Source organism: Crotalus tigris, unplaced genomic scaffold (assembly GCF_016545835.1).
Source record: "Crotalus tigris isolate CLP2741 ecotype Arizona unplaced genomic scaffold, ASM1654583v1 scf7180000019068.207228-45:434310, whole genome shotgun sequence".
NCBI lineage: Eukaryota > Metazoa > Chordata > Lepidosauria > Squamata > Viperidae > Crotalus > Crotalus tigris.
The window spans coordinates 298,773-326,224 of record NW_024097359.1 but is presented as its reverse complement, the minus strand read 5'-3'; the positions used below and the strand labels follow the sequence as shown (position 1 = coordinate 326,224).

At 41.5% G+C, this 27,452-nt stretch overlaps 1 protein-coding gene across 5 annotated transcripts in view; it reads left to right on the top strand.

The window, feature by feature from the left end:
- MCTP2 (multiple C2 and transmembrane domain containing 2) overlaps positions 1-12,058 on the top strand; it is an 88,448-nt gene extending 76,390 nt beyond the window's left edge. For all 5 annotated transcript variants that reach the window (XM_039359382.1, XM_039359384.1, XM_039359380.1 and 2 more), the window contains exons 20-23: positions 3,303-3,412; positions 7,097-7,206; positions 8,974-9,071; positions 10,537-12,058. In XM_039359382.1, coding sequence (XP_039215316.1) covers positions 3,303-3,412; positions 7,097-7,206; positions 8,974-9,071; positions 10,537-10,602 — 384 coding nt within the window. In that variant the 3' untranslated portion in view covers positions 10,603-12,058. The remainder of the gene's footprint in view (positions 1-3,302; positions 3,413-7,096; positions 7,207-8,973; positions 9,072-10,536) is intronic.
- Positions 12,059-27,452: the final 15,394 nt, after the last annotated feature.

Genomic DNA, 27,452 nt, shown 5'->3' with positions numbered 1-27,452 from the left:
CAAATCATAACAGTGAATAAAACCAAGGTGAGATTCTATTTAAAACAAAATTATATTCATTAAAGATAGAAAAGAGCACTTCTGCCCTTCTAGAACTTGTTAAGAATGGATCAGGGACTTTGGGCTCCCTTGGGAAAGTATTCTGCAGTTGAGTTGTGTTACAGAAAAGGCCCTGCCCCTTAAATCTACAGACTGTTCCTATCTTGGTGGTAAGACATGTAGACAAGACATGTAGACATCTGTCTATGAAGCAATGTCCTTGTGACTCTTCGGATGTCACGATAAATCCCTGATTCCCACTTAATTCAATCTCTCAGTCCCAAGCAGTCCAGCAAGCTCGCGAGAGAAGATGTAATATTGTGTGGCTAAATTGTGTGATTGCCACATTTTTGTAGTGCAATCTGAGATGTGTAAACAAAGCCAGCAGGATAGCTATCCAACTGCCACATAATGTTCTTCACAGTTCCATGCTGCAAGAACAGGCTTGCTTTGAAAGATCTCACTTGGATGTGTTTATTTCACTGCTGTTAAGAGTTGGTCAGAAGACAGATCGAACTAGGAAAAATATGGCGTGCAGTCCTCTCGACTTTGAATTGGCCTCAGCCATTCATGCTTGGAAGCAGAGCGCCGGAACTTAGGAACCATCAAGGCCTGGAGACCAAAATGCATGAAGAACAGTTACAGGAATTCAGTATGGCTAATCTAGAGAAAAGAAGGACTATGAGAGCTGTATCCCAGTATTTGAGAGGCTATCACAAAGAAGAAGGGGGTCAACCTTTTCCCCCAAGCACCAGAAGGCAAGACAAGAAAACATGGATGGAAAATAATCAAGGAGAGAAGCAACCTAGAACTAAGGAGGAATTCCCTGACAGTAAGAACAATTAACCTTCAGAAGCTGTGGGTGCTTCCCTACTGGAGGCTTTTAAGAAGAGACTGGACAGCCACTTGACTGAAATGGTTTAGGGTCTTCTGCTCCAAGGTCTCTTCCCACTCCGTTATTCTGAATTAATTAAGGGCAGGAGCAACCTAGAACTAAGGGGAACTTTCCTGACAGTGAGAACAATTAACCAGAGGAACAGCTTGCCTTCAGAAGTTGTGGGTGCTCCGTCACTGGAGGCTTTTAAGAAGAGATTGGACAGCCATTTGTAAGGGAATGGTCAAAGGTCTCCTGCTTGAGCAGGGTGTTGGACTAGAAGACTTCCAAGGTCCTTTCCAGCTCTATTCTGACTGATCATAATTATGTTGTCCTGAGCAACACTACAGGTTGACAAGTCTGACTAGTGCTTGACCTCAAACATTTCGTACTATGGGGATGGACATGGGAAGTTGGAAAGAAACATGACCAGAAAGGGAAGATTAAGCATCTTTTGAGACCTGCTGGCCATCTCCATAATTGTCTCAAGTGCAAAATTCATAGGGGGAAAACCTGCCTTAGACACAAAAGTCAGCTCAGTGACTTTGGTGTAGGGCAGGGGTAGGCAACCTTGGCTCTTTTATGACTCGTGGACTTCAACTCCCAGAATTCCTGAGCCAGCCAGGAATTGAAGTCCATGAGTCATAAAAACCAAGGTTGCCTACCCCTGGTGTAGGGAAAAGAGGAGGAAGGAACATTAGGTATGTTTGCCACCTTGAGTTATTTACAAGTAGTTCTTAACCTACAGTTATTCATTGAGCGACTATTCTAAGTTACAATGACATGGAAAAAAGTGACTTATAATTAGTCCTTGCGCTTTCCATAAAGGTGAAGATTGGGACCAACGTTTGGGCTTGAGGGAGAAATTGGCCAAAGAAAAATCAAATTAAAAGTGGACTATAGAGAGCAGAGAAAAAAGGAACCCAGAATATTTCTCCCAAAACACCCCTATGGGAGGGAAGGATGTGGGTTGTGGGTTGTAATGTTGCCAGTTGCTCCATTCTAGATCCTTCATCTGTCTTTTGGCCACATGACCCAGATCAGAAGATAGGCAACCCACCCTGTAGTTCCTGGTGCTCACATACAGAGATATAATATGAGGTGACAGTAGAAATGCATGCCCTCCCTCCACCCCCACCCCACCCATCTTACACAGAAGAAAATAAAGGCGTCTTTTACAGCCACTGTGGACAAAAGGTTCAAGGAGGACAATTTGGAATTGATGTAGAATTTGAAGGACAATTTGGAATGACGTAGAATGATTGAAGCTAAGTGAACTGGGTACACTTTTGAAAAAAAAAAAAAGATTTATACAGAGTATTGAAACAGGGCCTTTACTGAAGAAAAGCCCCAAATGCTTTTAAAACGTTCCTAAGTGCATGCTCGTTTGCAAATAGAAGCAAGATTTTTAAAAACCAGAGTTCAAGGTGAAGCAGCTGAGAAAGACTCTTGTGTGTTTTATGTAGTCATATAACTAACTTTCATTGTGTTTATCAGGGTTTTTCATCAATCCAATAACGTGCTTTATTTCCCTACTTACGTGGTTAAAATAAAAACCTCACAATCATAATCGGGGTGCAAAGCTTTAATGGGGGTCATTTGGTTTAAAGGCACTTTGATTGAGTACTTCAGTGGGGAGATTCTAGAAGTGGCCTGTTGCTTTTGCATAGAATAATCATGCTTCTACCCTGGACTTTTCGGTGGTCTTGGGAGCCATCCACTAGTTAGGCAAGACCGAGTGTTACCCCCAACACTTTGCTTTGAACCCTGTGTTGGAGTTAGGCTTTAAAGCACTGAGAAGACAGCAATGGAGCTGGGATGCACGGTAACATCATATGTTTTGGGATCTTCATGTATAAAAAGAGACGTAGCTCCTTTTCCTACATTGTCTGAATGTATATATAGTTCACGGAGAAAGAAATTGCATTAATGGTGTGGTTGGCAGGAAATGTCATAATTATAGTTAGTGATCAGTGCTGTGCTAGCTCTAAGTAATATAATTTTTGTGCTTCCCTCTGTTTTGCTTTTTCCTCTGTCTTCACCTTCTTTCCTTAAGCAGCCCTGGGTTTGTTTGGTTTTTTTTAAAAAAAATTCTGGCTGGTTTGATTGAAATGTCCACAGAATGCTGGAACAAGAAATGCATCTGGTTGTTTGTTTGCTGGTTTATAAGTCTTTTTAAAAAAAAGGTTTAGTAATTTGGAGAAAACACGACTGTTTTTCAAACTACAATACAACAAGAAGCAGACATATGGATCTGAAATGTAACTATCCTGAATGCTGTTACTTCTGATAACCTCTCTTATAACCTTCTATTGTCTAGGCTACTTTTAAAAAAAGGAAATAATTTTTTTTTCTCCTTCTTTTTCTTCTCTTTCCTCTCTCCTTGTAGGAGTCTGAAAAAAAGGGTTTAATAGAAAGAATTCACATGGTCCAAGACATTGTTATAACAGTCCAAACACTTTTGGAGGAAATAGCATCTTTTGCAGAGAGGATAAAAAAGTAAGTCAAAGTTTTGTTCCTATGCTCTGAAAAACCTCTTGAATACCAGGGCTGGAAACAATTGGGAGGGGAAAAAAAACCCTCTTTAACTGGAAATTTCTAAAAGCCAATACAGAATGGAATAAAGGTTGTTGCCTTCACTTGAATGTAATCCAGTGGTGATAATCTATCATTACAGAATGCTTCTGTCTGAATTTCTTATACATTTAATTATGACTGGACATTTATGGGGAGTCAATTTGGTTTAGTGGTTAAAAGCACTGGGATAAAAACCAGGAAAATCTGGAATGCTAGTTCCATATTAAGTATGAAGCCAGCTTGATGACCTTGGGCCAGTCACTCTCTCTCTCAGCCTTAGGAAGAAGGCAAATCTACCTAAAAATCTGCAGTTGCCAGGAGTCAAGTCTGAATTGAAGGGAAAGGAAGAGTGGGAAGAAAAGGAAAGAGAAAGGAGGAAGGAAGGAAGGAAGGAAGGAAGGAAGGAAGGAAGGAAGGAAGGAAGGAAGGAAGGAAATCTATGGGAATTCTGAAATCTGCGTTAAAAATCCAAGATTCATACAAGTGAATTTCTCTTCGTGGAATGAAAAGTCGTCTTTCCCTATGTGTCAAATGGAACAAAGCTGTTTTTTTTTTTTTCAGGGCAAGGATGCCACATCACACATACTTAACCTGTACAATTCATTCCCACAGTTTAATTTCAATGGCTTCAGGAGATGATTCCAAAACAATCTGGATCATCTGAGACATTAGATCTTCTGCTGGGTTGAAGATTCCAGCTCTTTGTCCAAGTGTCCAAGTGCCTAAGAGTTCTTGGCTGCATAATGCCAAAATTTAAAAAAAAAAAAAATTCCAAAAGCTTCTGAGAAATTAAAATTCCTATCTTCTCCAGCCACTTATCATCTGTTATCAAATCAGTCAATCCTAAAGGAAATCAGCCCTGACTGTTCCTAGGAAGGGCAGATAGTGAAGCTGAAGCTCAGATATTTTGGCCACCAAATGAGAAAAGAGGACTCCTTGGAGAAGACCCTGATGTTGGGGAAAAAGGAAGGCAGAAGGAGATAGGGATGGCAATGGATGAGATGGTTAGATAGGGCCATCAACACAATGAAGAAGAATGTGGGCAAACTCTGGGAGACAGTGGAGGACAGGAGGATCTGGTGTGCTATGATCCATGGGGTCACAAAGAGTTGGACATGATTTATCAACTAGACAAAAAAAATCATGAATTCCTTTTTAATTGATTGATTTAATTGATTGTACTTATATCCCCCTTGTTTCCCCCCCATCCTTTTACATCAATCGCCAAGCAGTCTGCTATTTGAGGAAGCAACTCAATTTCATTTTGAATGTGTGCCATTGTGCCCACAGGAAAAAAAATGACAACAAAGGCTATCTAATCTATTCCTACATTGGACAGGTCTACCCTTGCTTCGTTTCATCTGAAAATTTCAGCTCTGTTCTGGCCCCACCGCCTGTAGAGAATAAGCAAAGAGCACAGCATTTTCTGGCATATCCATGTGACCCTGTTTTCTTCTCCCTCTTCCAGACCTTCCCATTTGCTCATAAAAGGAGCCTTGTGAACAGTTCCATTCTCTCAAAGTGCAGCCACGTGGGGTCTAAAAATACTAGAAACTGATGTGTTGTGATTGTGCCACATCTGTCCCAGCTGGCTGGGGATACCAAAGAATGGCTTTTGAGTCTGAACAGAGCACTGTTCTATGTGCAGCTGGATGGCAATAAGATTTTGAATGTTGGGTGACTTCCTTCTGGCATTCACTTCTATGACAATGATCCCTTAAGATCCCAGTGGGACATTAATACGGTTGCCCTGCCTAATCCCTCAGGAATCCAATTGTATCTCAGTTGTAACATTACTATGGACGAAGGAGGAGGAGGAGAAGTCCACTGGAGTAGTTTGAACAAGTGTCACAATGGTTTACATAAGCATTTCCACCAGCATAACCCTTGGTATCAAGGAACCTTTTTAATAGCTTACTTCTATCAGACGCCAAGGATTTAAAAATACATTTCACATATTTATTGGCCTGGGTTCACCATCACTCTTAATTTAAATGGGAAGGTCTCTATTGAAGCTGAGAGATGCATTATTTCCTCTATTCATTTTTTTAAAAAATAAAATAAAATAAAAACCCTCATCAATTAAGAGAAAGCATTCTTCACGACCCAATTGAGTTATTCCTTAGTGTCTTGTAAAGGGCAGAAAGGCGGAGCTGATCTACTTCTGATCAAGAGCCAAGGGTGTCTGCTTGACCCCCAGAGACTGGGTGCAATTCACACAGCCTCTCTGGAGAGCAAAGCAATTCATAACATGTAGGGAATGGGTCAAGAATTGGAAGCAGAGATACCCAACTCTTTGACCGCGTGTGTTTGACTAGCCTGGAGCAGAATTGATGTGATCTCCTTTGATCTCATTTGCACCCTTTAGATATGAAGAAACTATGTTTCCATTGATTTCCACTAGTTTTTTTCTTTTTTAAGTCTGACCTTGGAGGGGAAGAAAACAAAGCTTTCTATCTCCCTAATGCCCAATTAACCATCAAAATTGCTCTACGTGGAAGGCAGCTGAGAAGACCTCACTGTTTTGCAAGGAGCATGATGGTACCATTGGACTCCCAACTATCTGCAATCAGGTCTATGGAGATTCTCAATCATCCAGGTCATGGTTGTCCCAAAGGTGCTTTCCCAAAAGGCAACTGGACTTTCCTTCATTTTGTTTCCTTGAAAAACGTTTCACATCTCATCTAAGAAGCTTCTTCAGTTCACTGAAGCTGAAGAACCTTCTTGAATGAGAAGTAAAATGTTTTCGAGGAAAAAAACCAAGGAAGTCCAGTTGCTTTTTGGGACTCCCTGCAGCAATCCTAATTATGCAATCCTTAATGCCTAAATTAAGTATTTTACTTAACATTAAAGATGGCCAAAGTCATATTATAAATGGGGTGAATTTTCAAAAGGACCAGCATCTTTGCACCTGTAAATGAAAAGATGTCAAGTGCCTCCAAATTTGTCAACCCCTGAAAAAAAATGAAGATAGTAAGTTTTGACTCAAACAAAGAACAAGAATGCTCAAGTTACCTTAGCAATGACTCTTGTGCATTGTTATCAGTAATTCCTAGATAACTCTAGCTTTCTCCTTCTACATACAAGATTGTTGTGTTGTTGTTAATTGCAAAGTCGTGTCCGACCCATCACGACCCCATGGACAACGTTCCTCCAGGCCTTCCTGTCCTCTACCATCTTCTGGAGTTCATTTAAGCTCACACCTTCTGCTTCAGTGACTCCATCCAGCCGCCTTCTTCTCTGTCATCCCCTTCTTCTCTTGCCCTCCATCTTTCCCAGCATTAGGCTCTTCTCCAGTGAGTCCTTCCTTCTCATTAGGTGGCCAAAGTACTTGAGTTTCAACTACAGGATCTGGCCTTCTAAAGAGCAGTCAGGGTTGATCTCCTCTAGGACTGACCAGTTTGATCGCCTTGCAGTCCTAGAAGAGATCAACCCCGACTGCTCTTTAGAAGGCCAGATCCTGAAGCTGAAACTCAAATACTTTGGCCACCGTACAAGATACTATTCTGCAAGATGTCAGTCACACTATTGGATTAGTAAGGTATGATTATAAGTACTTGAAAACACTAAAAACTTCTCTGGTATCTTTCTCCATGTTGGTTTCAGTACGTTCAACTGGACTGTTCCTTTCCTCTCTGCACTGGCTTGCTTAGTGCTCACAATAGCAATGATTGTGCTGTATTACATACCATTGCGGTACATCGTTTTAATATGGGGTAAGTCTGTTCTTCATGCAGTTTCCTTTGACTGATTGTGCTATGCATTTATATAACAGTCTGTGAAGAAATACCGGCAGTCCTCAACTTAACCATCATTTGTCTGCCCCCATTCAGAGTTACAACAGCACTGGGAAAAAGTGACTTTTGACTGATCCTTGCACTTACAACTGTTGTAGCATCCTCACAGTCATGTGATCAACACTTGAGCACTTGGCAATTTAGCATGTATTTACTATCAACTGCAGTGTCCTGGAATCAGGCGATTGCCCTTTGCAACCTTCCCAGCTAAGTCAATGGGTGGAAGCTAGATTCGTTTACTGCCTGCGTGAATCCATTAACTGCAGTGATTGACTTAACAACTGTGTCCAAAAAGGTCATCAAACCAGGCGGAACACATATAACTGCCTTGCTTAGCGGTAGAAATTCTCGTCCAAACTAGGTTGCAAGTCCAGACTATCAAATAGTGGGGCCAGTTCTGGGCCTCTGCGATTCAGAGATTGCAGAGCAAGTAAGTTCTTTGGCTTTAATAATGGAGTCTCCATGCAGTGGACTGAAACAAGAGCAGGCTACTTCTGGAATCAGGGGTAGGGGGTTGGACTAGAAGACCTCCAAGGTCCCTTCCAACTCTTATTGTATTGTATTGAGATGGATAGAGATAAAGGTAGATCAGGGGTCCCCAATCCCTGGGTTGTGGCCCGATATCGGTCCACGGCCTGTGGGGAACTGGTCTGTGTAAGCTGCGGGAAAACATGGGAAACCATCTTTGGGAAACGGCAAGATGGAACGATGCTAAACATGGCACACTTCTAGTTCAGAGGTAAATAGTTTCTTTTGGTCTGACAATCACACACAGCTTCTAATGGGTTGTGCTAGGAGTTGAACTCCAAGAAGATAAAGAGCAGCTTGAACAAAATCAAAACAAAATGAAAATTCCATCTAATGAAGGAAGCACAGTTATTATCTGGCACTGAAAAGTGGAAAGGTCAACTCAGCAACAGAATGCTTCCTTTTTTTCTCATCGGAATATGATGAGTTGCTTAAGGCACCCTACTAGAAACTGGGAGATGACGAGCTCTAGTCCCGCCTCAGACATGAAAGCTCAGTCATCGGGAAACTGAGAGTTCTAGTCCTACCTTAGGCGTAAGAGCTACCGAGGTGATTTGGGGCCAATCATTCTTTCTCCACCTAACTCATCACGCAGATTTGTTGTTATGGGTGAAATAGGTGTCAGACCTGCCTCAACCTGGTCTTCTAGGTGAAAACAACCCTTCACGTAATTTGTTGAGAAAGCTGCTCTTCCCAAATTGGGATGCAGAAGCCTAAAGAGGACACTTGTATAGAAGACAACTTAGAGTCCCCAGAACTTGTTCGGACAGATTCTCCGGCCCTTCGGAAATGTGCTAGCCATCTTGCCGGTGGCAACTCTCCCTTCTCCACTCCTTCTTGTGTGAACAATGGGATTTTTCATTCCTGAGGCGAACGGCTGGCTGACTTTTGCAATAAATCTCCCACTGCTTTCTTCAAGGAAGAAACGCTTGTGCCCGATTCCACGTGAGAGCAACATGTGTCTGGCTGCTCTGTGTTTTCACACTCATTCTTTTTCCCTTGCAAAACTCGTTCGGCCACCCGCCCACCTTCCTGTCTGAGCATGTCAGGCAGCTCCATGCTGTGGGGTGAGTGTGTGTGTGTGTGTGTGTGTGTGTTTTTCTGCTCCCCTCCCCACCCAGCTTTTTAAAACCCCTTTTCCCTTCTGTCTTTTTCCAGGCATACATAAATTTACAAAGAAGCTAAGGAATCCTTATGCCATTGACAATAATGAGTTGCTAGACTTCCTCTCCAGAGTCCCATCTGATGTTCAGAGGGTAAGTATGGAATGGGGTCTCCAGCAGAGAGAAGTGGAGCTGAGGCCAAAGAGCAGCAGGTGTGATGCTGGAGGGCCGTTTTTGGCTAGCAGTGCACAAGCGTCGGGCGGGATCATTAACCAGGAGGGGTGAGAAGAACGAGGGCAGGCAGAGGAAAAAAGGGCCATCTGGGCCATCCAACAGAGTTCTCTTTTTTCAAAAGCCCGTGTGCATGTGTGTCCGGAAAAAGGCTACCCCAGATTTGTATTTTCATGAGAACTGATATGAATTTACCCTTTTTTAATAAGCAAAGCACAATAACATTTTTTTTTTAAAAAAGAAAAGCTGGGTAAAGTAACATTGACAAAATTTGCCCAACTTTACAGCAAAGATTGTTCTGATTTTAATATGATTCCTTCTGTATCAGTCATTTATTAGCATTTATTAGGGGTTATGTGTGAGAAAGAGGGGAGGGAGGAAGAGAGGGAGAGAGAGGGAGGGAGAGTGAAAGAGAGAGAGAGAGAGAAAGAGAGAGAGGGAGAGATTAACACTTAACCGGAAAGCCAATGTGGTCTAGTGGTTAAGGTACCGTGCTAGAAAGCGGGAGTTCTAGCCTTAGGCGTGGAAGCCAGCTGGCTGACCTTCAGCCAGTCCTTCTCTCTCAACCCAACTCATCTCACAGGGTTGTTCTGGGGAAAACAGAAGGAGGAAGGTGTGTTGCCACCTTGAGTTATTATTTGTAAAAATAATAGAGGTGGGATATAAATAAAGAAAAAAACAAAGAAAGACACACAATGCTCCTCAAGTCTGTTTTGGGCCAGAAGGCAAAGACTGCAACCTGAATGAGTCAACAATTTTTACACTTTTAAAGATCTTTTTAATCCGTGGAACAACTTGCCTCCAGAAGTTGTGAGTGCTCCAACACTGGACGTTTTTCAGAAGAAGTTTCACTTCTCATCCAAGAAGCCTCATCAGTTCTGAGAAAGCTTCACGTCTCATTTCCCCCCCCCCCCGCCATCAGAACTGATGAAGCTTCTTGGATGGGAAGTGAAACTTCTTCCTCCTCAAGGAAAAAAATGATCCAGTTGCCTTTTGAAGAGAAAAGCACCTTTGAGTGTCTAGTAGGGAAATCTGGTTCCTTCGTCCAACCCTTAAAAAGAAAAGTCCAGAAAGAAAATATATATATATATTTTCTGCAAAATGCGCAAATCGAGTGGAAGCTTCTCCCCACCCAAATTCTGGCACATTTCATTAGGACCAGAGGGGGGGAAAAATCTGTTTTTAATATTTTGGTGTTCTAGAAATGATCCATGACTCTTCTAATCCTTCCTGCAATTAATCCCCCATGTTCCTGTGTTTAGAAGATGACTCACGAGTATTGGACCTTCCTTCGTTTTTCTTTGATTCCTCTCTGGGGAGCCATTAACACACAGCGGAGCAAGTTGGGCTTACCTTTCTCCAACGCGGCATCTGTTTGTTTTTACAGGTGCAACAGGCTGAATTGAAACCATACAGCAATTCCAGTCCCATTAGGAAGAAAAGGAGCGCCTAGTAGGATATGAACCTTGGAATGCAAGGTGCCCCTTCCGGGAACGCTGCATGCATGGGCTGCCTCTCTGCGCCCCCCTCCCGCTCGGCCTTGCAGATCCGATCAGTGCTGCGTTCACTCCATCCAGCTTGTCTGGAAGTCATATTTGGACTTCAAACAAAAAAAGAAAATCAAAGTTATTCGTAGCAAGCTTGACCTGGCTGATTTGTCCCTGGAAGAGCAGAAAACAGGACTGTTCAAATCCAGAATGGCGTTCAGCGCAGATTGGAGAACTAAAGCCAGAGGAGATGGTGGGTTATTTTTTTTTTAAATTCCATTAGACAATGGAAAAGCCATTTTTAATTTCCCATTTTTGCATGCCGATTTGTCCCTGACATAACAATTAAAACTACGAAAGCCAGAATGACACTCAGCACGGATTCCAGAGTCAAAACCAGGCGGACTCTGTCTTATTTTGTATAATAGAAAAGTGCCTCTTTTTTTTTCTTCTTTTTTTTACTGTTTTTGTTTTGCATACCAGTCGATCGCTGGAAGTAAAGAACTAGAACTTTTCCTAGCTTGAATGGAATTTCTTAGTATGGAACCCAGAGTCAAAATCACGGGAAGACTTTATTTTTTTTTCTATAATGGGAAGGACTTTTTCCCCTCCACCATGCCAATTGGCCCTTAAGAAGTCAGAATGCTTTCAAGATGAGAAGTGATGAAGTGGTGAAGAAGGTTTGTTTTTTTCCTTTTGCATCACAGAAAGCCCCCCCCCCTTTTCCACCTGACAGAAACACATCAAGTGGCTTCATTGCTTGGCGTAGATCAGACATGTCAAACTCGTGAGCTTTTTTGCCATTGCCGGAGCTTTTTTGCCATTGCCGGCAATGGGGTGGGCGCGGCTCCAGTATGATGAAACTGGCCTGTGGACCGGCAGTTTGACACCCCTGGCATAGATGATTCTGAACTGCAGATTACTAGATCTTTGAAACCTGTTTTAAAGCACTTTAAAACTGTTTAAAACCTGTTTTAAAGCACTTCTCAGAACTGCAGAGGAATGATCAATGTCTTCCTTCCTTCCTTCCTTCCTTCCTTCCTTCCTTCCTTCCTTCCTTCCTTCCTTCCTTCCTTCCTTCCTTCCTTCCTTCCTTCACAGTTGCTGCCAGATGCCAGAGTGATTAGGCTTAGAAGGAGACTATTGCTGGCAATAGACTTCCTTCAAGCCATCATTTAACTATATTGTGTCATTTGAATCTCCCACTGATCTCTGATGTTGCTCAGTTTTGATTTCCTTCTAGAGCTCCATCTTGTTGGATCCTTTGCCTTCTCATCCTCAGTGGGGGTCTTAGTCTAATAATACATTGATGACGCATATATAAAAGTACTTTTATAACTAGACACATGGCAAAAATGGAATGAGACCTTTGTTTTTATGTATTTTTAAAAGAAGCTGTTGTATTTAAATTGTGCAATCTAGGTTGAGTCTGCTGTGTTGTTTACATGGATTTGGAGCAAGCACAGGAGTTATTAAGATCTAATCTGTCTCCTGCAGTTTAAAGCAAAACATTTTAAAAGCTAGACTATTCAGACGGGACAAAGAAACTGGTTGTTGAATCCACTACTTTCAGTCTCAGGCCCTTCTAACTAATGTTTAGGGATTATTATTATAAATGATGTTAGAGAACATTCTTGAAATGTTGGAGAAGACTTTTTGAAAGTTCCTTTGACTGCAAGCAAATCAAATCGATCAATCCTAAAGGAAAACAATCCTGGCTGTTCTTTGGAAGGACAGATCCTGAAGTTGAAGATCAAATATTTTGGCCACCAAATGAGAAGAGAGGATAGCTTGGAGAAGATCCTGATGTTGGGAAAGATGGAAAGGAAAAGGAGATGGGAACGGCAGAGAATGAGATGGCAATAGCAATAGCCCTTAGACATATATACTGTTTCACAGTGCTTTACAGCCCTCTTTAAGCAGTTTGCAGTACCAACCTCGGAAGGATGGAAGCCTGAGTCAACCTTGGAGCCAGTCAGGATTGAACTGCTGGCAATGGGCAGAATTAGCCTGCAATCCTGCACTTTAACTACTGCGCCAGCACAGATGGTTAGATAGTGTCATTGATGCAATGGTAATGAATTTGAGAAGATTCAGGGAGACAGTGGATGACAGTGGGGGCCTGGCATGCTACGATCCATGGGGTCATGAAGAGTCCGACACAACTTAGCGATTGAACAATAAAGTCATTATAAATGAGTGTTGAGTAGTGATTCCGCACCATATTGTTGACTGACAACTGACAACTCCCATTATTTCTAGCTTTGGTCAGGCAGAGTTGCTTATGGCATTAATAAAACAGTTATTTAAAAAATCTAGAGGTCCAAAGTTGGTGAGCCTTCAGTTACAGATATGTTGAACCTGAGTCTTCAGAAGGCTGTTGGTATTTTATGCTTGCCTTGTAGAAGAAGGAAAAACATTATTAAATGCATCGCTGGAGAAGACTACACTTAGTTATTGTTAATTTCACCTAACTCTAAAGATAATTGACATGAGATCAATTATAGTTTTGTCCTGGTCTCTTCCCTCTGTTTAGGATTTAGTCATTGCATGCCTCGCAAATGTCATCCACAGCCTGTAGACCAGAGAGAAATTGCACCTTGTCTGGGGCTCAGTTTCCAGATAAGCTTCAATTCTAAGGGGATCATTATATTTGAAAAAGTAACCCCAAAGACTGATCAGTTGCAATGATTCCCCTAACAAGTGTGGCAAGAAAGATTGTAAAATAGGACAAAATTCATTTAACAGTTCTCTTGTTTAGCAGTGGAAATTTGGGCTTCAATTGTGATTGTCAGCTGAGGAGGTTTTTCCCCGAAAATAAGATTGGGTCTTATATTAATTTTTGTTCCAAAAGTTGCATTAGGGCTTATTTTCCAGCTAGGTCTTATTTTGGGGGGAAATATAGTACTAAATGTGTCCATCTGGCTGACGATCTTAATTGGGGCTTATTTTTGGAGTGGGGCTTATGTTATGAAAAATCATGCTAGGGCATGTTTTCCGGTTGGGTCTTATTTTTGAGGAAACATTGTATATATACATACATACATACATGCATACACGCATACATACATACATAGTCCAACTTTGCAGCAGGGGAAAGGGTAGCAATTCACACAGTCCCGTGAAATGATCTTTATAGTCCAGTTTACAATCCCCTAATGTTGACTACGTCATGGATGAGCATGCATCTATCGGGTGCTTTAAAGGTGAATTTAGAGGAGCAATGTTCTTGTGAGAACGGGAATGCCCTTGTTTTTAAAAGTGAGTTGGCTGTTTTATGTGTTGTGCCTTGAAAATCAATCTAAAGTGGTATTAGTAGTGACAAGCAGGCCAAGAATCCCTGGTGTGCAATCATGAAAGAATTTGTTTTCAAGAAATAAGAGACTTGTTCGCTGCTCAAAAGTGGGAAGTGGGAGAAGATGAGGTTGGGCAAAACCTCACTCCTGAATCTTCCCAAGGGCTCGTATCGGGAAGAGGCAAAAGGCAGATATCTTTTTTCAGATTGAACTAAGACATGCTTAGTCCGACGTTAAGCTCATTCTTTCACTGTAGGCTTCTCTTCACCTTGAATCTGTTTTTCATATTAGACCTCCCTCTCTTCCCCTTTCTGGTCATTCTTTCCCTTTTAGTCAGGTCTCCTCTCCGTGATTTGATTTACTTTCAGGTTACTAATATTTTGTGGACAGCTGCAAGAAGCTGTTTCGGTTTGCTCACATCATATTCACCCACCCACCCACCCAGGGCAGCCTCAGTCTTCTGGAAAGCACTACCTTTATTGCTCTCCCCTGGATTCAACTCATTGTCCTGCATGGTTGTATCATTTTAAAGACACATAGACCCATTTAAATGAAGCTCCCCTTGTCCCTTTCGTAATCTTTAGGAAGGAAAAGGAAAATAGACTGAGGTCTGCTGACATATCTGAAGAATAACTAAAGAAGCTTCTCGGAGGAGAAGAGAAAGGTTTTCAAAGAGGAAAAAAACCAAGAAAGTCCAGTTGCCTTTTGGAAAAAGCACGTTTGGGACAATCAGGACCTGGATGATTGAGCTTCTCCATGGACAAGCAGCTCTTTCTTACTCTCCTACCCAAGCTCACAATCTATCAACCTATAGATCGGGGTCCTCAAACTTGGCCACTTTAAGACTTGTGGACTTCAACTCCCAGAATTCTCCAGCCAGCATAGTCCACAAGTCTTAAAGTGGCCAATTTTGAGGACCCCTGCCATAGATTGTGGGTTAAACAGAAGAACACTGAGACTGACATTCCCCTAAACTCTGCTGAAGATGTTGCCTGGCCTGGTAACAAAACATTCAGAAACCATCCCACAAGCTCGGAGAACGAACCTTCACCTTCGCCACCTATCAACCCATCCATTACGCTGTTCTATGACCTTTCTCCTAGGGCCAAGCTGCATCTTAAGGAATGCTAAGCCCGCCTGCAGCAAAAGAAGGCCCAAGACAAGGGTGAAGGTAACATCTCAGCCGCCTCCTATTCCTGGCAATGGGTGACTTTACTGAAAGTCAACACCATCGTCTGGCATTTATCATTGCCAGTCTTTCTGTGCATATGTTTGGGTATTCGCCATGCATTGTTAACAGTGATTGTCATGTAATTAAATCACTGCTCATCATGAGTGCCTATTTTTATGCTGAGATAAGCAGCAAGAATCCGCAGCAGTGTCCCCCAGATCAATAAAGATGTTCCCGGTAGGATTACAAATAGACTGAGGTTGAGCAGGGCACCAGAATTAATTAGAAATTATTTCTCTGTCTCTCTCTCTCTGTCTCTCTCCTCCCCCTCGTTCCATTTTCAATACATATTTAATTGTTTATCTATTTCCAAAGGAAAAAAACAACACCTCTCTTTAATTGTTGGTGGCTATTTTTTTGCCAATGGAATCCTGGATAATGGGCATTTTCTTGCAAAGCCTAACGGTGAGGAGGAAAGGAAGGGATCAAATAATATGCAAAAGTAGCCAGCACTGTTTTGGTCTCTTGAAAGTGACAATCTTAGAAATCCGGGTCCCCGAAGCTAATCTCACACGTCCTCCTTTCTGTTCCATTCCCTCTGCTCACTGGCTTTAATCCGGATCACAAGTGGGTTTGGCTGTAATCAACCATTAGAGCTAAATGGGATCTGTGGGTGAAGCAGAAAAAGTCTCCTGTATTTTTCCCCTTTTGTTTCTTCTTCCATTTCACTAAAGAGAAGCGGATTTATAAACGATTTTGAAAGGAGAAGACTTGGCTGGGATGCCTTTATTGCAGGGGTCTTCAAACTTGGCCCTTTTAAGACTTGTGGACTTCAACTCCCAGAATTCTATTCTATTCTATTCTATTCTATTCTATTCTATTCTATTCTATTCTATTCTATTCTATTCTATTCCTTATTTTTATTTCTATTCTATTCTTATTTCTATTTCTATTCTATTTCTATTCTATTCTTTATTTCTATTTCTATTTCTATTCTAACTTAGTATTCTCCAGCCATGTTTGGATCACTGTTCCTTTAATTCCTAGTCTCCATGTCCACATTACGCTTGCACATTTCATCCAGAGCAGTATTTCTCAACTTTGGCAAGTTTACGATGTGTGGACTTCAACATCCAAAATTCTCCAGCTAGCAACGCTAGGTGGAGAATTCTGGGAGTTGAAGTCCACACATGGTAAAGTTGTCAAGGTTGAGAAACACTGATCCAGAGGGTCTTGACTCAACTCATAAAACTGGTCACAACTAACTTAGATTGCACTGATTATACTTGCACATTTCATCCAGAGGGTCTTGACTCAACTCATAAAACTGGTCACAACTAACTTAGATTGCACTGATTTTAACACGAAATCAATGTAATTGGGAATTTAATTGAACTCTGGATTTGTTCTTACCTTGGTTTATCTGGAATAGGTGTAGGAAAGTCATCTTGAGACAAAATATTTGCTTTGTAAGGAATGAAGGAAACACTCTCCATTCCATCTCAGCTGTTCATTTGCTTTGGATAAGGACGATCACCGGTGTCAGCTTTCCCACTGGAGAGAAAACACACACACATATTAATTCTCCTGTTTCTTCTTTTTTTTCTCCTCACCACCCCTCCCTGTTTCTGGCCTTAGCTGTCAGGATCTTTTAGAATCGACATACTCCTCTGAGGAAGTCAGAACAGCAATGGGAAAATGAGTAAAACCCTATTATAAAACAGTTGTCCAAGAAGTTACGCACCACACAGAGTAGAGATCAATAGGCTGTGAAGGTTAAATCTATTTTCACACTATGTTCCATTTCACAGTCTAATGGTGTTTTAATGTGTCTGTCACCAATTCTCCCCTTCAAGTTACCCAGGTAGGGCCTTTACAAAAGAGGAGTTGCATTTCTCCTCAACGCAGTAACATTTATTTACTAGCCAAGTTCTGACACCTTTTCTTTCCTCTGTGGAGATCTGCCTTGGAACTGGTTATTTCAGCATTCAAAAGGCAGCACGTGGGGACCGCTTTTACGGGATTTTTAAATTATCTTTGACAAAGGCCTCTGGGGTTGTAGAGACTGCAAACCAATGAGGTTTTAGAGATTGAGGAGAATAAAAATCTAATGGGTTTTTAGTGAAGCTGTACACACAGAGGCAAACTGGAATCAAGGTTTTCCCCTTAGCTCAGAATGATCTGGTTGGTGAGTGAATTCCTATCATATTTGATGAGAAACAAAGCATTAAAACCACCCTATGCTTGATATTTCAATTTTTTCTTAGCCAATGGGTCATAGGAACATACAGCCGGGTAGATTTCTTAAGCAGGCTATGAGTTTAAAAGGCTACAGATGTATGTTGCATCCATGTATAAGAGCCACATCTGGCCTTCGTGCCAAGCCAAAATACAAAGAAGCGCCGAGATAAATATTAGAACGGACTGCATTGTCATGCAAATGTCATGGGCATCAAATACAATGAAGATCATTGTTTCCATTCAGGGGATTACTCATTTTACCTTCCAATCCCATTAACAATTATGACCTGGGAGCAAAAATTTGCAAACACGGGGCTTTAATTCTCTGTTGTCTACTAGTTCTATATTCTCTACCTCCTTGAGAAATGTCTATGGAGATTCTTAGTCATCCAGGTCATGATTGACCCAAAAGTGCTTTTTCCAAAAGGCAGCTAGACCTCCTTGCTTTTGTTCCTTTGACAACTTTTCATCCAAGAAGCTTCTTCAGTTATTTTTTTTTTTAAAAAAAAAAATCACCAAAGAAAGTCAAGTTGCCTTTGGGACACCATAAGAATTTTTTTTAAAACTCCTCTCCCTCCCAACCTTAAAAAGAATTTGATGGGATAGGCGGAACAAGGTTGGACAAGCGTTTTAGGAAGCCTGGATGAAAGCTACAGATTGTGGCAGTGATTTGGTGAAGTCATCAGAGAGCCTGTAGCTGGGTGTTTGGTTCATGTTTAAAGGCTGCTGCAATTTATTGGAAAAAAATTGAAATACGTGGATTAAGGCTTAAAGCCTTTGTTTTCCATCTTTCTTCTCCTTCAAACTAAACTTCCCCATTCCCTGATTGTGTTCCTGTCTGAGAATGAGACTGCAAGCCAGAGCAATGTGGGAGAATATTGTCTGTGACAATGCTGTGATGTTTCCGCTTACACTTCACTTTCCCTACAAGGGGAAAAAAAAACCACCAACTAAAAATAAAGTCTAGAGATTTGCTTGGTGTAATTGCAAGGTGATAGATAAATCCAAATCTGTTGTGGAACGCTCAGGAGGAAAAAAAATAATGCCATTCCAATGAACGAATATTTCAGAATCCAAGCAGTATTAAAAACAAAAGGAAGAGCAAGCAACGTTATTGCACAGCTGACAGATGCATCCAGTGAAACCCACAAACCCCCATGTGAAAGAACGGTAGAACAATATTTGTGCATTTCCTTTCCATGCTGAAGTCCAATTTTGCCCATGTCTAGCTAGGGCCAGTTTAGGGAATTTGAAGTCCACCATATTGGCAATGGATTCCTGCAGAACGAAAAGTTGAAATGATGCCTTTGAAAGGAAATACCCACAAAGGCAGAACTTCACCTTAAGGCAGAACAAGAAACGATGGATGGAAACTATTCAAGGAGAGACCCAACCTAGAAATAAGGAGAAATTTCCTGACAGTGAGAACAATCAGTGGAACGACTTGTCTCCGGACGTTGTGGGTGCTCCAACACTGGAGGTTTTTAAGAAGAGACTAGACAACCATTTGTCTGAAATGGTGCAGGGCTGCCTGCTTAAGCAGGGGGTTGGACTAGAAGACATCCAAGGGTCCTTTTCAAATCTGTTATTCTGTTATTTATTCTGAAAATTAAAGCAGTTTGTAGAAGAAACATATGGAATACCTAAACATATGCTTAGGATGAACCCATTTGCCTGATCTACCTGTTGGCTAATACAGAAGGCTTTGTTCTTTTCATGATCAATTGAGATAATCTTGTGATCATGGTCAAGGGATTGGATTAGAAGCAGGATCACAAGTTCCAGTCCACTCTCAGCTATGGAAATTCAATAACCCCTAATAGATAAACCAGACCAGGAAATCAACTCTGCAGGAAAGCTGAAGCAACCTTTATTAGCTATAATGGCAGAATCTTGCAAATCTTACTGCGTGCTGCACCTTCTCCTCTTATCCTCCAGTGAATCTGGGAGCTATCTGCTAAGTCACTTCTCCCCAGAGTTAATTCACCCTAACCCTTTTTTGCTTCAATACTAATTTTAGAAAATAAAGCATAACAGGAAATTAATATTTCCTGTCCTCCTGTATATCAAAGCACTCAAATCAAGGGTTTGCACCCACTTCTATACATGCTTGCATGTTTCACATATGTGCATCTGCTAGCATTTAGCACTGAACAATATTGCTATTTGTAGTATGTTTTTTTTCAAATAGTTGCTTGGATTCTCAAATGTTGTTACAGCTGTTCCGAAATTCTGACAAGGGTGGAAGGATTTATTCCTGGCCTTCTCTTGTACATCCTCTCAAAACTGATGCTTGAATCCTTTCTGAACTGTCACCATGGCAACCTAAGCTAGTTCATAAGGGATCTCCCTTGTTTCCTTGGGGTCAACAGTGAAAGGGGGGCTGTGTGGCTAAGGAAAGAGAGCAACTATTAGAACTTTCCAGAAGTCATTTCACCCAAAGAAGCAATTCAGGCTTTATTAATGTCAAAGAGAAAAAAAAAGCCCTTTTTATTTCCATTAGATCTTCTATTGATATGGATGCATGGATGAATAGATGGAAAGACAGATAATAAATCCAATGAATCTTGGCAGATTGCAATAAGTAAGTAAGTATCATCCTTCAATCAATCTGAAAGAAGGATGCAACTGTCCAGATGCCAAAAGGCAAGAGGTCCCTTGGGACTCTCATGTAGGACCATTTGGCCAAAGAAGTGACCTCTTTTTCCATGTCTTGCACCAACCCGTAGAAAAGACACATTTCAGTTAAGGAAATGCTAGCAGGTGCTAGGTGCTTGCTGGCATGTGTTCCACCTTTTCACAATCTGAACTGTGGCACAGTCCTAGAAAGCAAATGCTCTTTTATCAAAAGGAACGAGAACCAAGAGAAGGTATTATCGGAGCGATATAAGCTGCTCTAAGTAAAGCTGCCTTTTGCAATTGACTGATGGTGATTTTGTCAGTGCCAGTGGTGTTCAAATAGTGTTCCAGTTGTTTATTATTATTATGGTTCTCTGCACCATTAGCCAGATGTTCAGACTGCATCTGGCATTTTTGTCCACCTATTGAGTCCTTCCCAAGGACCTGGGATAAGCAAATGTGGATGTTTGGTAATGTTAAAGGAATCGTTGCAGGATGTAAGCTGTTCTGAGTAAAGCTGCCTTTTGCAATTGACTGTTTGTGAATTTGGCAATGCCGATGATGTTCAAGTGATACACCAGTTGTTTTGGGATTACACCCAAGGTGCTTATTACTATTGGTACTAGCTTTGCTTTCTTCTGCCACAGTCATTCTATTCTTAGTTGTAGGCCCTTTGCATTGTGTTATCTTCTCCAATTCTTCTTCTTCTTCTTGGAATAAAAACTTCAGATCCCAGAAGCGTTGGCATTTGATCATGTCCATACTTGGAAAAGGTGAAATGGGATAGAAATTTGTGCCCTAGAACTGGGTTGATTTCGTGCCTTTGAATTCTAATTTCATTGAACTGAGTTAATATTTTACTGAGAAGGGATGTTTTCTCATGTTTTCGTCATGCAGCACTCGCAAAGCACATGCACTGGGAAAGAGGCTGTTGTGTTGTCAGGTATGTAGTGATACGCCCGGCTGAAAATTAATTTTTTGTAATTAAACCCTACATCTGTGAGCTTTTGTGCTGGAAGCCCCTGCTCTGCTGACAAATGACATTAACGCCACAGGGCTGTGCGTACTAGCAAATTTAAAACCACTTTACTTCCCGGGTGTGCCACTTAACACAGCTGGGAGAATGGGCTGTTTAAAATTTAAAGGGCTGCTGAATCCTTGCAGAAAATGGTTCGGAAACGCCATGCCAACTGTCTCGAAAAGAGCGACGGCCCTCGTTAGCAAGCAAAAACGGAGGTGGCGCATTTCGTTTGGCACACATTCTCCAAAAGCTGCCTGTGACAAAACACACACACACACACACACACAAACCCAGACGTATTGCATATGAAGCTGGGGAGGGGGGAAGAATCCTCAAACACTCCAATTCTTATCCTAGAGGGCTTTTCTAAAGGATTATTATTTTTTTTTGGCCAAGGATTTTTTTTAATACCTCCAGTTGTATAGAAAATATCCAAGCTTCCTAGTCTCCACTAATTAAAAAATATTAATAATATTTTAACATATTTAAAGCATGATTTGCAATTTTTCTAGATTTTTTTGAAATGTGAAAGGCATGTCCTCCTTCTCCTCCTCCTCCTCCTCCTTTTCTCCTCCTCCATCATCTTCTTCTCCTTGACTCCTTCATTTCCCCTTCCCCTTTTCCTCTATCTCCTTCCTAAGTCACCCAGGGCTTTCATACCTGTCCTAAGGGACAACTAGAATTCAGTCTCTCATCTGAAGAGTGGAGACCATTTGACCCATGGTGGCGCAGTGGTTAGAATGCAGTACTGCAGGTTAATTCTGCTGATTGAGTTCGATCCTGACCAGCTCAAGGTTGACTCAGCCTTCCATCCTTCTGAGGTTGGTAAAATGAGGACCCAGATCATTGGGGGCGATATGCTGACTCTGTAAACCGCTTAGAAAAGGGCTGTAAAGCACTGTGAAGTAGTATATATAAGTCTAAGTGCTATTGCTGTTTAGAAAACCAGTTAGATTTAAAGTCTGCATAATAAAAACAACCACCATCTTTACGTACCCAATGTCCTTGGGCTTTGCAAAACCTGACAGATTTGGGAAAGAACGCGATAATGCTTTTTTTTGCAAAGCATGAGGTGAATTTTTTTTAAAAAAAAGAGTAGGAGAAAGGGATAAAATACTGGGAATAAAAGTTAATTAAAAAATAAAAATCAAGAGAAATGTGTCTCGGAGGCCACGTCTTGCTTAGTCACCACCTGTCAAGAATTTTGCTGCCGTCTAAAACCAAAGAGGTAGCAGCCAAACCGTAGCTCAGGTCTTTAATTTTTAATCTCCCCACTCTTTTTGCTGGTCTCCAAGGTGGTGCTGGCAGACGGAAGCTGTCATTAGGGTAGAGCAGATGCAGGCAGTGGAGCCAGCCACATTGACTCCAGCTTTGGGGAGGGAAAGAGCAACAGAGATGAGCTTGGGACAGAACCGATCTCAGGATGGTTTTGGAGAAGAGCAGAAGACATTGCCAAAGGAAAACCAAGCTCTTTCTTGTTTTTTCTCTTACAGTGTTGCAAATATGGGAGTCTGGAATTTGCGAGGCAAAGACAGACATATAGAACCTGCCCGCGCTGCCCACAAAGCAAGGGGAGCACAGTGCTATGGAGGTGATTAGCTGTGTGGAAAAGATGTGGCTGTTTTAAGAAGCTCCCAATGCCTCTAAAACACATTTCCCTTTTAAATCCAAAGTGCTATGGAGTCCTTCTGAAGACAAGGAGGGGGAATGTTTTGTTGTTGTCAGCCCTTCGAGATAAGCAAGGTGGAGAAACAGGAGCAGCAGCGGTGTCAGGAATGCTGTATAATGACAGAAAGCCGGTCAGTCTAACTTCATCTAATAACAAACCAAATCAAGGTGGGGTTATTTTGAGCTGCTTTCTCACAATTCCTTCTTTCTCCGAATTGAATTATTGTTCCTTCCTTCCTTCCTTCCTTCCTTCCTTCCTTCCTTCCTTCCTTCCTTCCTTCCTTCCTTCCTTCCTTCCTTCCTTCCTTCCTTCCTTCCCCATTCCATACCTCCTCTCCTCTCCCCTCCCCTCCTCTCCCCTCCCCTCCCCTCCTCTCCTCTCCTCTCCTCTCCTCTCCTCTCCTCTCCTGCTGAAGACCTCATCCAAAAGTTCAAAAATTTTCTTCTGCAACTTTAACATGTGAGTCAAATCTTTGGACCATTTATAACTATTTCTTCTCTCTGGACTCCTGGACCTGACAATTTCCCAGAGAACCCTGACACAACCAAGTTGCTTATAATTGGGAATGGCTAGTCTAGAGAAAAGTAGGACTGGGGGGACGTAATAGCAGTATTCCAGTATTTGAGAGGCTGCGTCAAAGAAGAGGGGATCTATTTATTTTCCAAAGCACCAGAAGGCAGGACGAGAAACAACGGATGGAAACTAATCAAGGAGAGAAGCACCCTGAAATTAAGGAAAAACTTCCTAACAGTGAGGACAATCAACCATTGGAACAGCTGGCCTTCAGAAGTTGTGGGTGCTTCATCACTAGAGACTTTTAAGAAGAGACTGGACAGCCACTTGTCTGAAATGATATAGGGTCTCCTGTCTGAGCAGGGGGCTGGACTAGACCTTCAAGGTCCCTTCCAGCTCTGTTCTGATTGATTCTGATAATTATCTTTTTGTAAGCATCTTCCTTTCCTTGCCACACACATGAAAAAGGACTTTGGGGCATTGATCTCATGATTCTGGGTGCCAGCTTGACTTTTCAGACACTTCCCTGCAGACATCCCTATTCAGATAATATGGAAAAAACCAAGGACTTTTTGGTCTTGGAAGAGGCAGTGGAGGGAAGGTAGGAGATTGATGATGGTCAATCAGTCTTGAGCTACTCAACTCCACCAGATTTTTCCTTGTCCAAAACCCGAAACAACCAAAATCATGGTGGCTTTCAGTTTTATTAAACATTGGCTGACCTGAACCAATTTGGCAGAACGTTTAGAATACAATCATCTTGTTCCAGGTCTGAAACGAAATGGTTTTCCTGCTTAATACATATCCCTATCATATTACATCTTCATCATTTCCATCTTTGACTAGAAATACCATTACGACTATTCCCTCCTGACAACTATATTCATTTCTCATTAAATATATTTCATGTTTTATTCAGGAATTTAAATGAAGCTACCAGAGCCTGTAATAGCATCAGTTTGGGATAATTGTATCTCTGTGCTGGCAGCCTCCAGAGTTTTAATTAATATATATTTAGATCTTTGACTCTCTTTAGAATGAATGGTTGAATGTAGACACATGAGAAGGGAAATGATTTGTCCGTCTGTTTGTTTGTTTGTTTGTTTGTTCGTTTGCAAAAGAAAAGAACATAGCAAAGTTTGAGAAGTAATCCAACATATTAATTAAGTTTGTCTTGGTGACCTTTTTTTTCTCAAAAAGTTTCAAAGTTGCTCAAACTGAGGTAACACGGCAAGAAAAGTTATAAGTGACAGAGTAAACTCCACTTTATCTTTTCATTTGTGTTTCTCAGCTAGTAATCTTTCCTTCTGCTACTATAGCATTACTGTTGGGTAAAAGTGACCTTTTGACATCTCCCCCACCCACCCAATTTGTAGGCAAAGAGATTTTCCAGATTTTCTTTTCTCAGTTTCTCTAGATGTAGGATAAAATCTTCAACCAATCTTCATAAGAAGCCCCCTTTTCCCATTGCCTATACAGCCCCCTTTCGCATTGCCTATACAGATGCTGAGCTTGTTAGCTGGAAAGCTGACAGCCTGGGTTCAAGATGGGGTGCGCTCTCATTACTTGCCCCAGTTCTTGCCCACCTAGCAGTTCAAAAGCATGCAAATGTGAGTGGATATCAATCAGTCAATCAGTCAATCAATCAATCAGAATAAAACTGGAAGGGACCTTCAAGGTCTTCTAGTCCAACCACCTGCCCAGGCAGGAAACCCTATACCATTTTGGACAAATGGCTGTCCAGTCTCTTCTTAAAAACTTCCAGTATTGGAGCATTCACCGCTTCTGGGGGCAGGCTGTTCCACTGGCTAATTGTCCTCACTGTTAGGGAGTTTCTCCATAGTTCCAGGTTGCTTCTCTCCTTGATCCATTTCCATCCATTGCTTTTTGTCCTGCCCTCTGTGATAAATAGTATGAATAGGTATTACTTTGGTGTACAGTCATGCTGGCCACATGACCACAAAAGTGTCTTGGCTCTACTCCAGGATACCTAGCAATTGTTGGACAAAAGAGGCGCTGAAATAAAGAAAAATAAAGAAAAGGGGTTTCTGGATACATTTACTTATCTCTCACCATGGTATCTTTGTTTCTGGATACATTTACTTATCTCTCACCATGGTATCTTTGTTGGTTTGAAATCTAAAAAGCAGATGTAGCATCAATGGTTTTTTGAAGGCTGTTTTAGGTCTTGATGGTGAGGCAAGTTAAAACTCAAAGTAAAATAATTAGCAAATGGATATAGAGTTAATTAGGAACCGTTAAGCTTTGCAGAAGTGTACATTTGGCAGACCAGAGGTGACAAAAAAGTTCCTCTCTGAATGGAAATGCCTTCAAAATTACAGCCATGAATGTGTGTGTTTAGAGGAGATTAATTAATAGACCACAACATGTGATGATTGTGTGAACTGCAAATGTGTGCACATACAGTATATAAATGTGGTTGGCAGGCATTCGGCAAGCTAAGCATCATTTTCAAGAATAACCTCCCCTGTGCCCAAAGAGAAATTTTTTTCAATCAGTGTATATTACCTGCTCTAACATATGCCTGCGAAACGTGGGACACTAACCTCACAATTGATACAAAAGCTACAAGTGCCACAAAGAGCCATGGAAAGATACCTGCTCAGCATTACAAGACAAGATAGAAAGACCTACACATGGATTAGAGCAGGGGTCCTCAAACTTGGCCACTTTAAGACTTGTGGACTTCAACTCCCAGAATTGCTGGCTGAGGAATTCTGGGAGTTGAAGTCCACAAATCTTAAAAGTGGGCAAGTTTGAGGATCCTTGGATTAGAGAATAAACGAAAGTATTCAATATTATCCAGAGAGGAAAAGAATTGAAATGAAAATGGGCTGGTCACATGAGCAAGAAGAACAGATGGCAGGTGGACCAGGATGGTCATAGAATGGATCCATTTGATCAAAAGCATCCACAGAAGAGACCTAAAACAAGATGGATTGATCCATCAGCAAGTATTGTGGGCCCAATAGGCCAGGGGTCTCCAACCCCTGGTCCGTGGACCAGTACCGGGACATGGCATACCAGCAACTGGTCCACACAAACAAGCAAAGACCCATCCACAGGATGCAGGCAGCACACGAAACCACGCACCCTCTGGTCCACGGAAAAAAATTCTCTCCACAGAACCGGTCCCTGATGCCCAAAAGGTTGGGGACCTCTGCAATAGGCAAAAGGAAGCTCAGGATTGTATTGGTTGGAAACATGCGGAAGAGGCCTCATCCGGATCAATCATTCATTGCATGTTTGCACTGGCGAACGCTGCCCCTTTTCTGCCCGCATTGCAACATTGCACCCAAATGATTGCTGTTGCCATTTTGATGACAGCAGCAGGGCCCTGAGGAGGGTCACTGTATTGGCCCCCTGGAGCAAAAAAGCTACAACACCCACGCACCCCCCAATTCCTTCACTGAGGACCCCAAACCTCCTTTAAAACATGCTGCTCAGTTGTATTATTTAATGTGACGGAAGGATTTTAAAAACCCACTAAATCCATAGGGAGTAAATACGATTGTGTTTAATTAATTTAATTTAATCAATTGGGAGTAAACACAACTCTGTTTAATTAAATCTTAACTTTATTTAAATTTGAAATAAATTAAGTCACTTGGAGCATTAGCCTTGACCCTTTTCACTTTTTTTTTTAAATCACGTCTCCACCCACTTTTTAGGATTTCTTCTTTAGGGACCCAATTCAGCTCTATATCTGACCGAAAGTTCCTCATTTGTTACACACCCAATTTTATATAGAAACAAGAACGTAACCCCAACCTCATATTACATCACATTACAGGAGGCTTATGGTTCAGCACCTCATAATGTCTTTCCCGCAAGACTTTCAAGGAAATTTCTTTATTTGCAAGAACATTCAAAAGCAATCTTTCCCCCCAGCGAATTGAATGAAGTAAAAGCATGCCCTTCTATTAAAACAAGTTGCAGGATAATATTTGTGCTTGGCCCTAATTAAAATAAAGCTGATGCTCTTGAAATTTGCTTCCTAAAACCTCTGACCACTTCAAAGCGGGTTAACTAACAAAGTGTGCAGAATTTTATTTAATGAAGAATTTCAAATTTATAGAACCTTATAGGTCCACCGTCTGATAAACTACACATTTATATAGTTTGTACAAGCTGAAAATGCTTACATCATAGGTATCACATTGATAGGGAGAAAAAAATGGGCACTACTTCTGTTGCCTCTACCCATTGAGCATCATTGTGATCTTGGCGATAGCTCAAGATCACAATGAACCCCTTGATGTAAA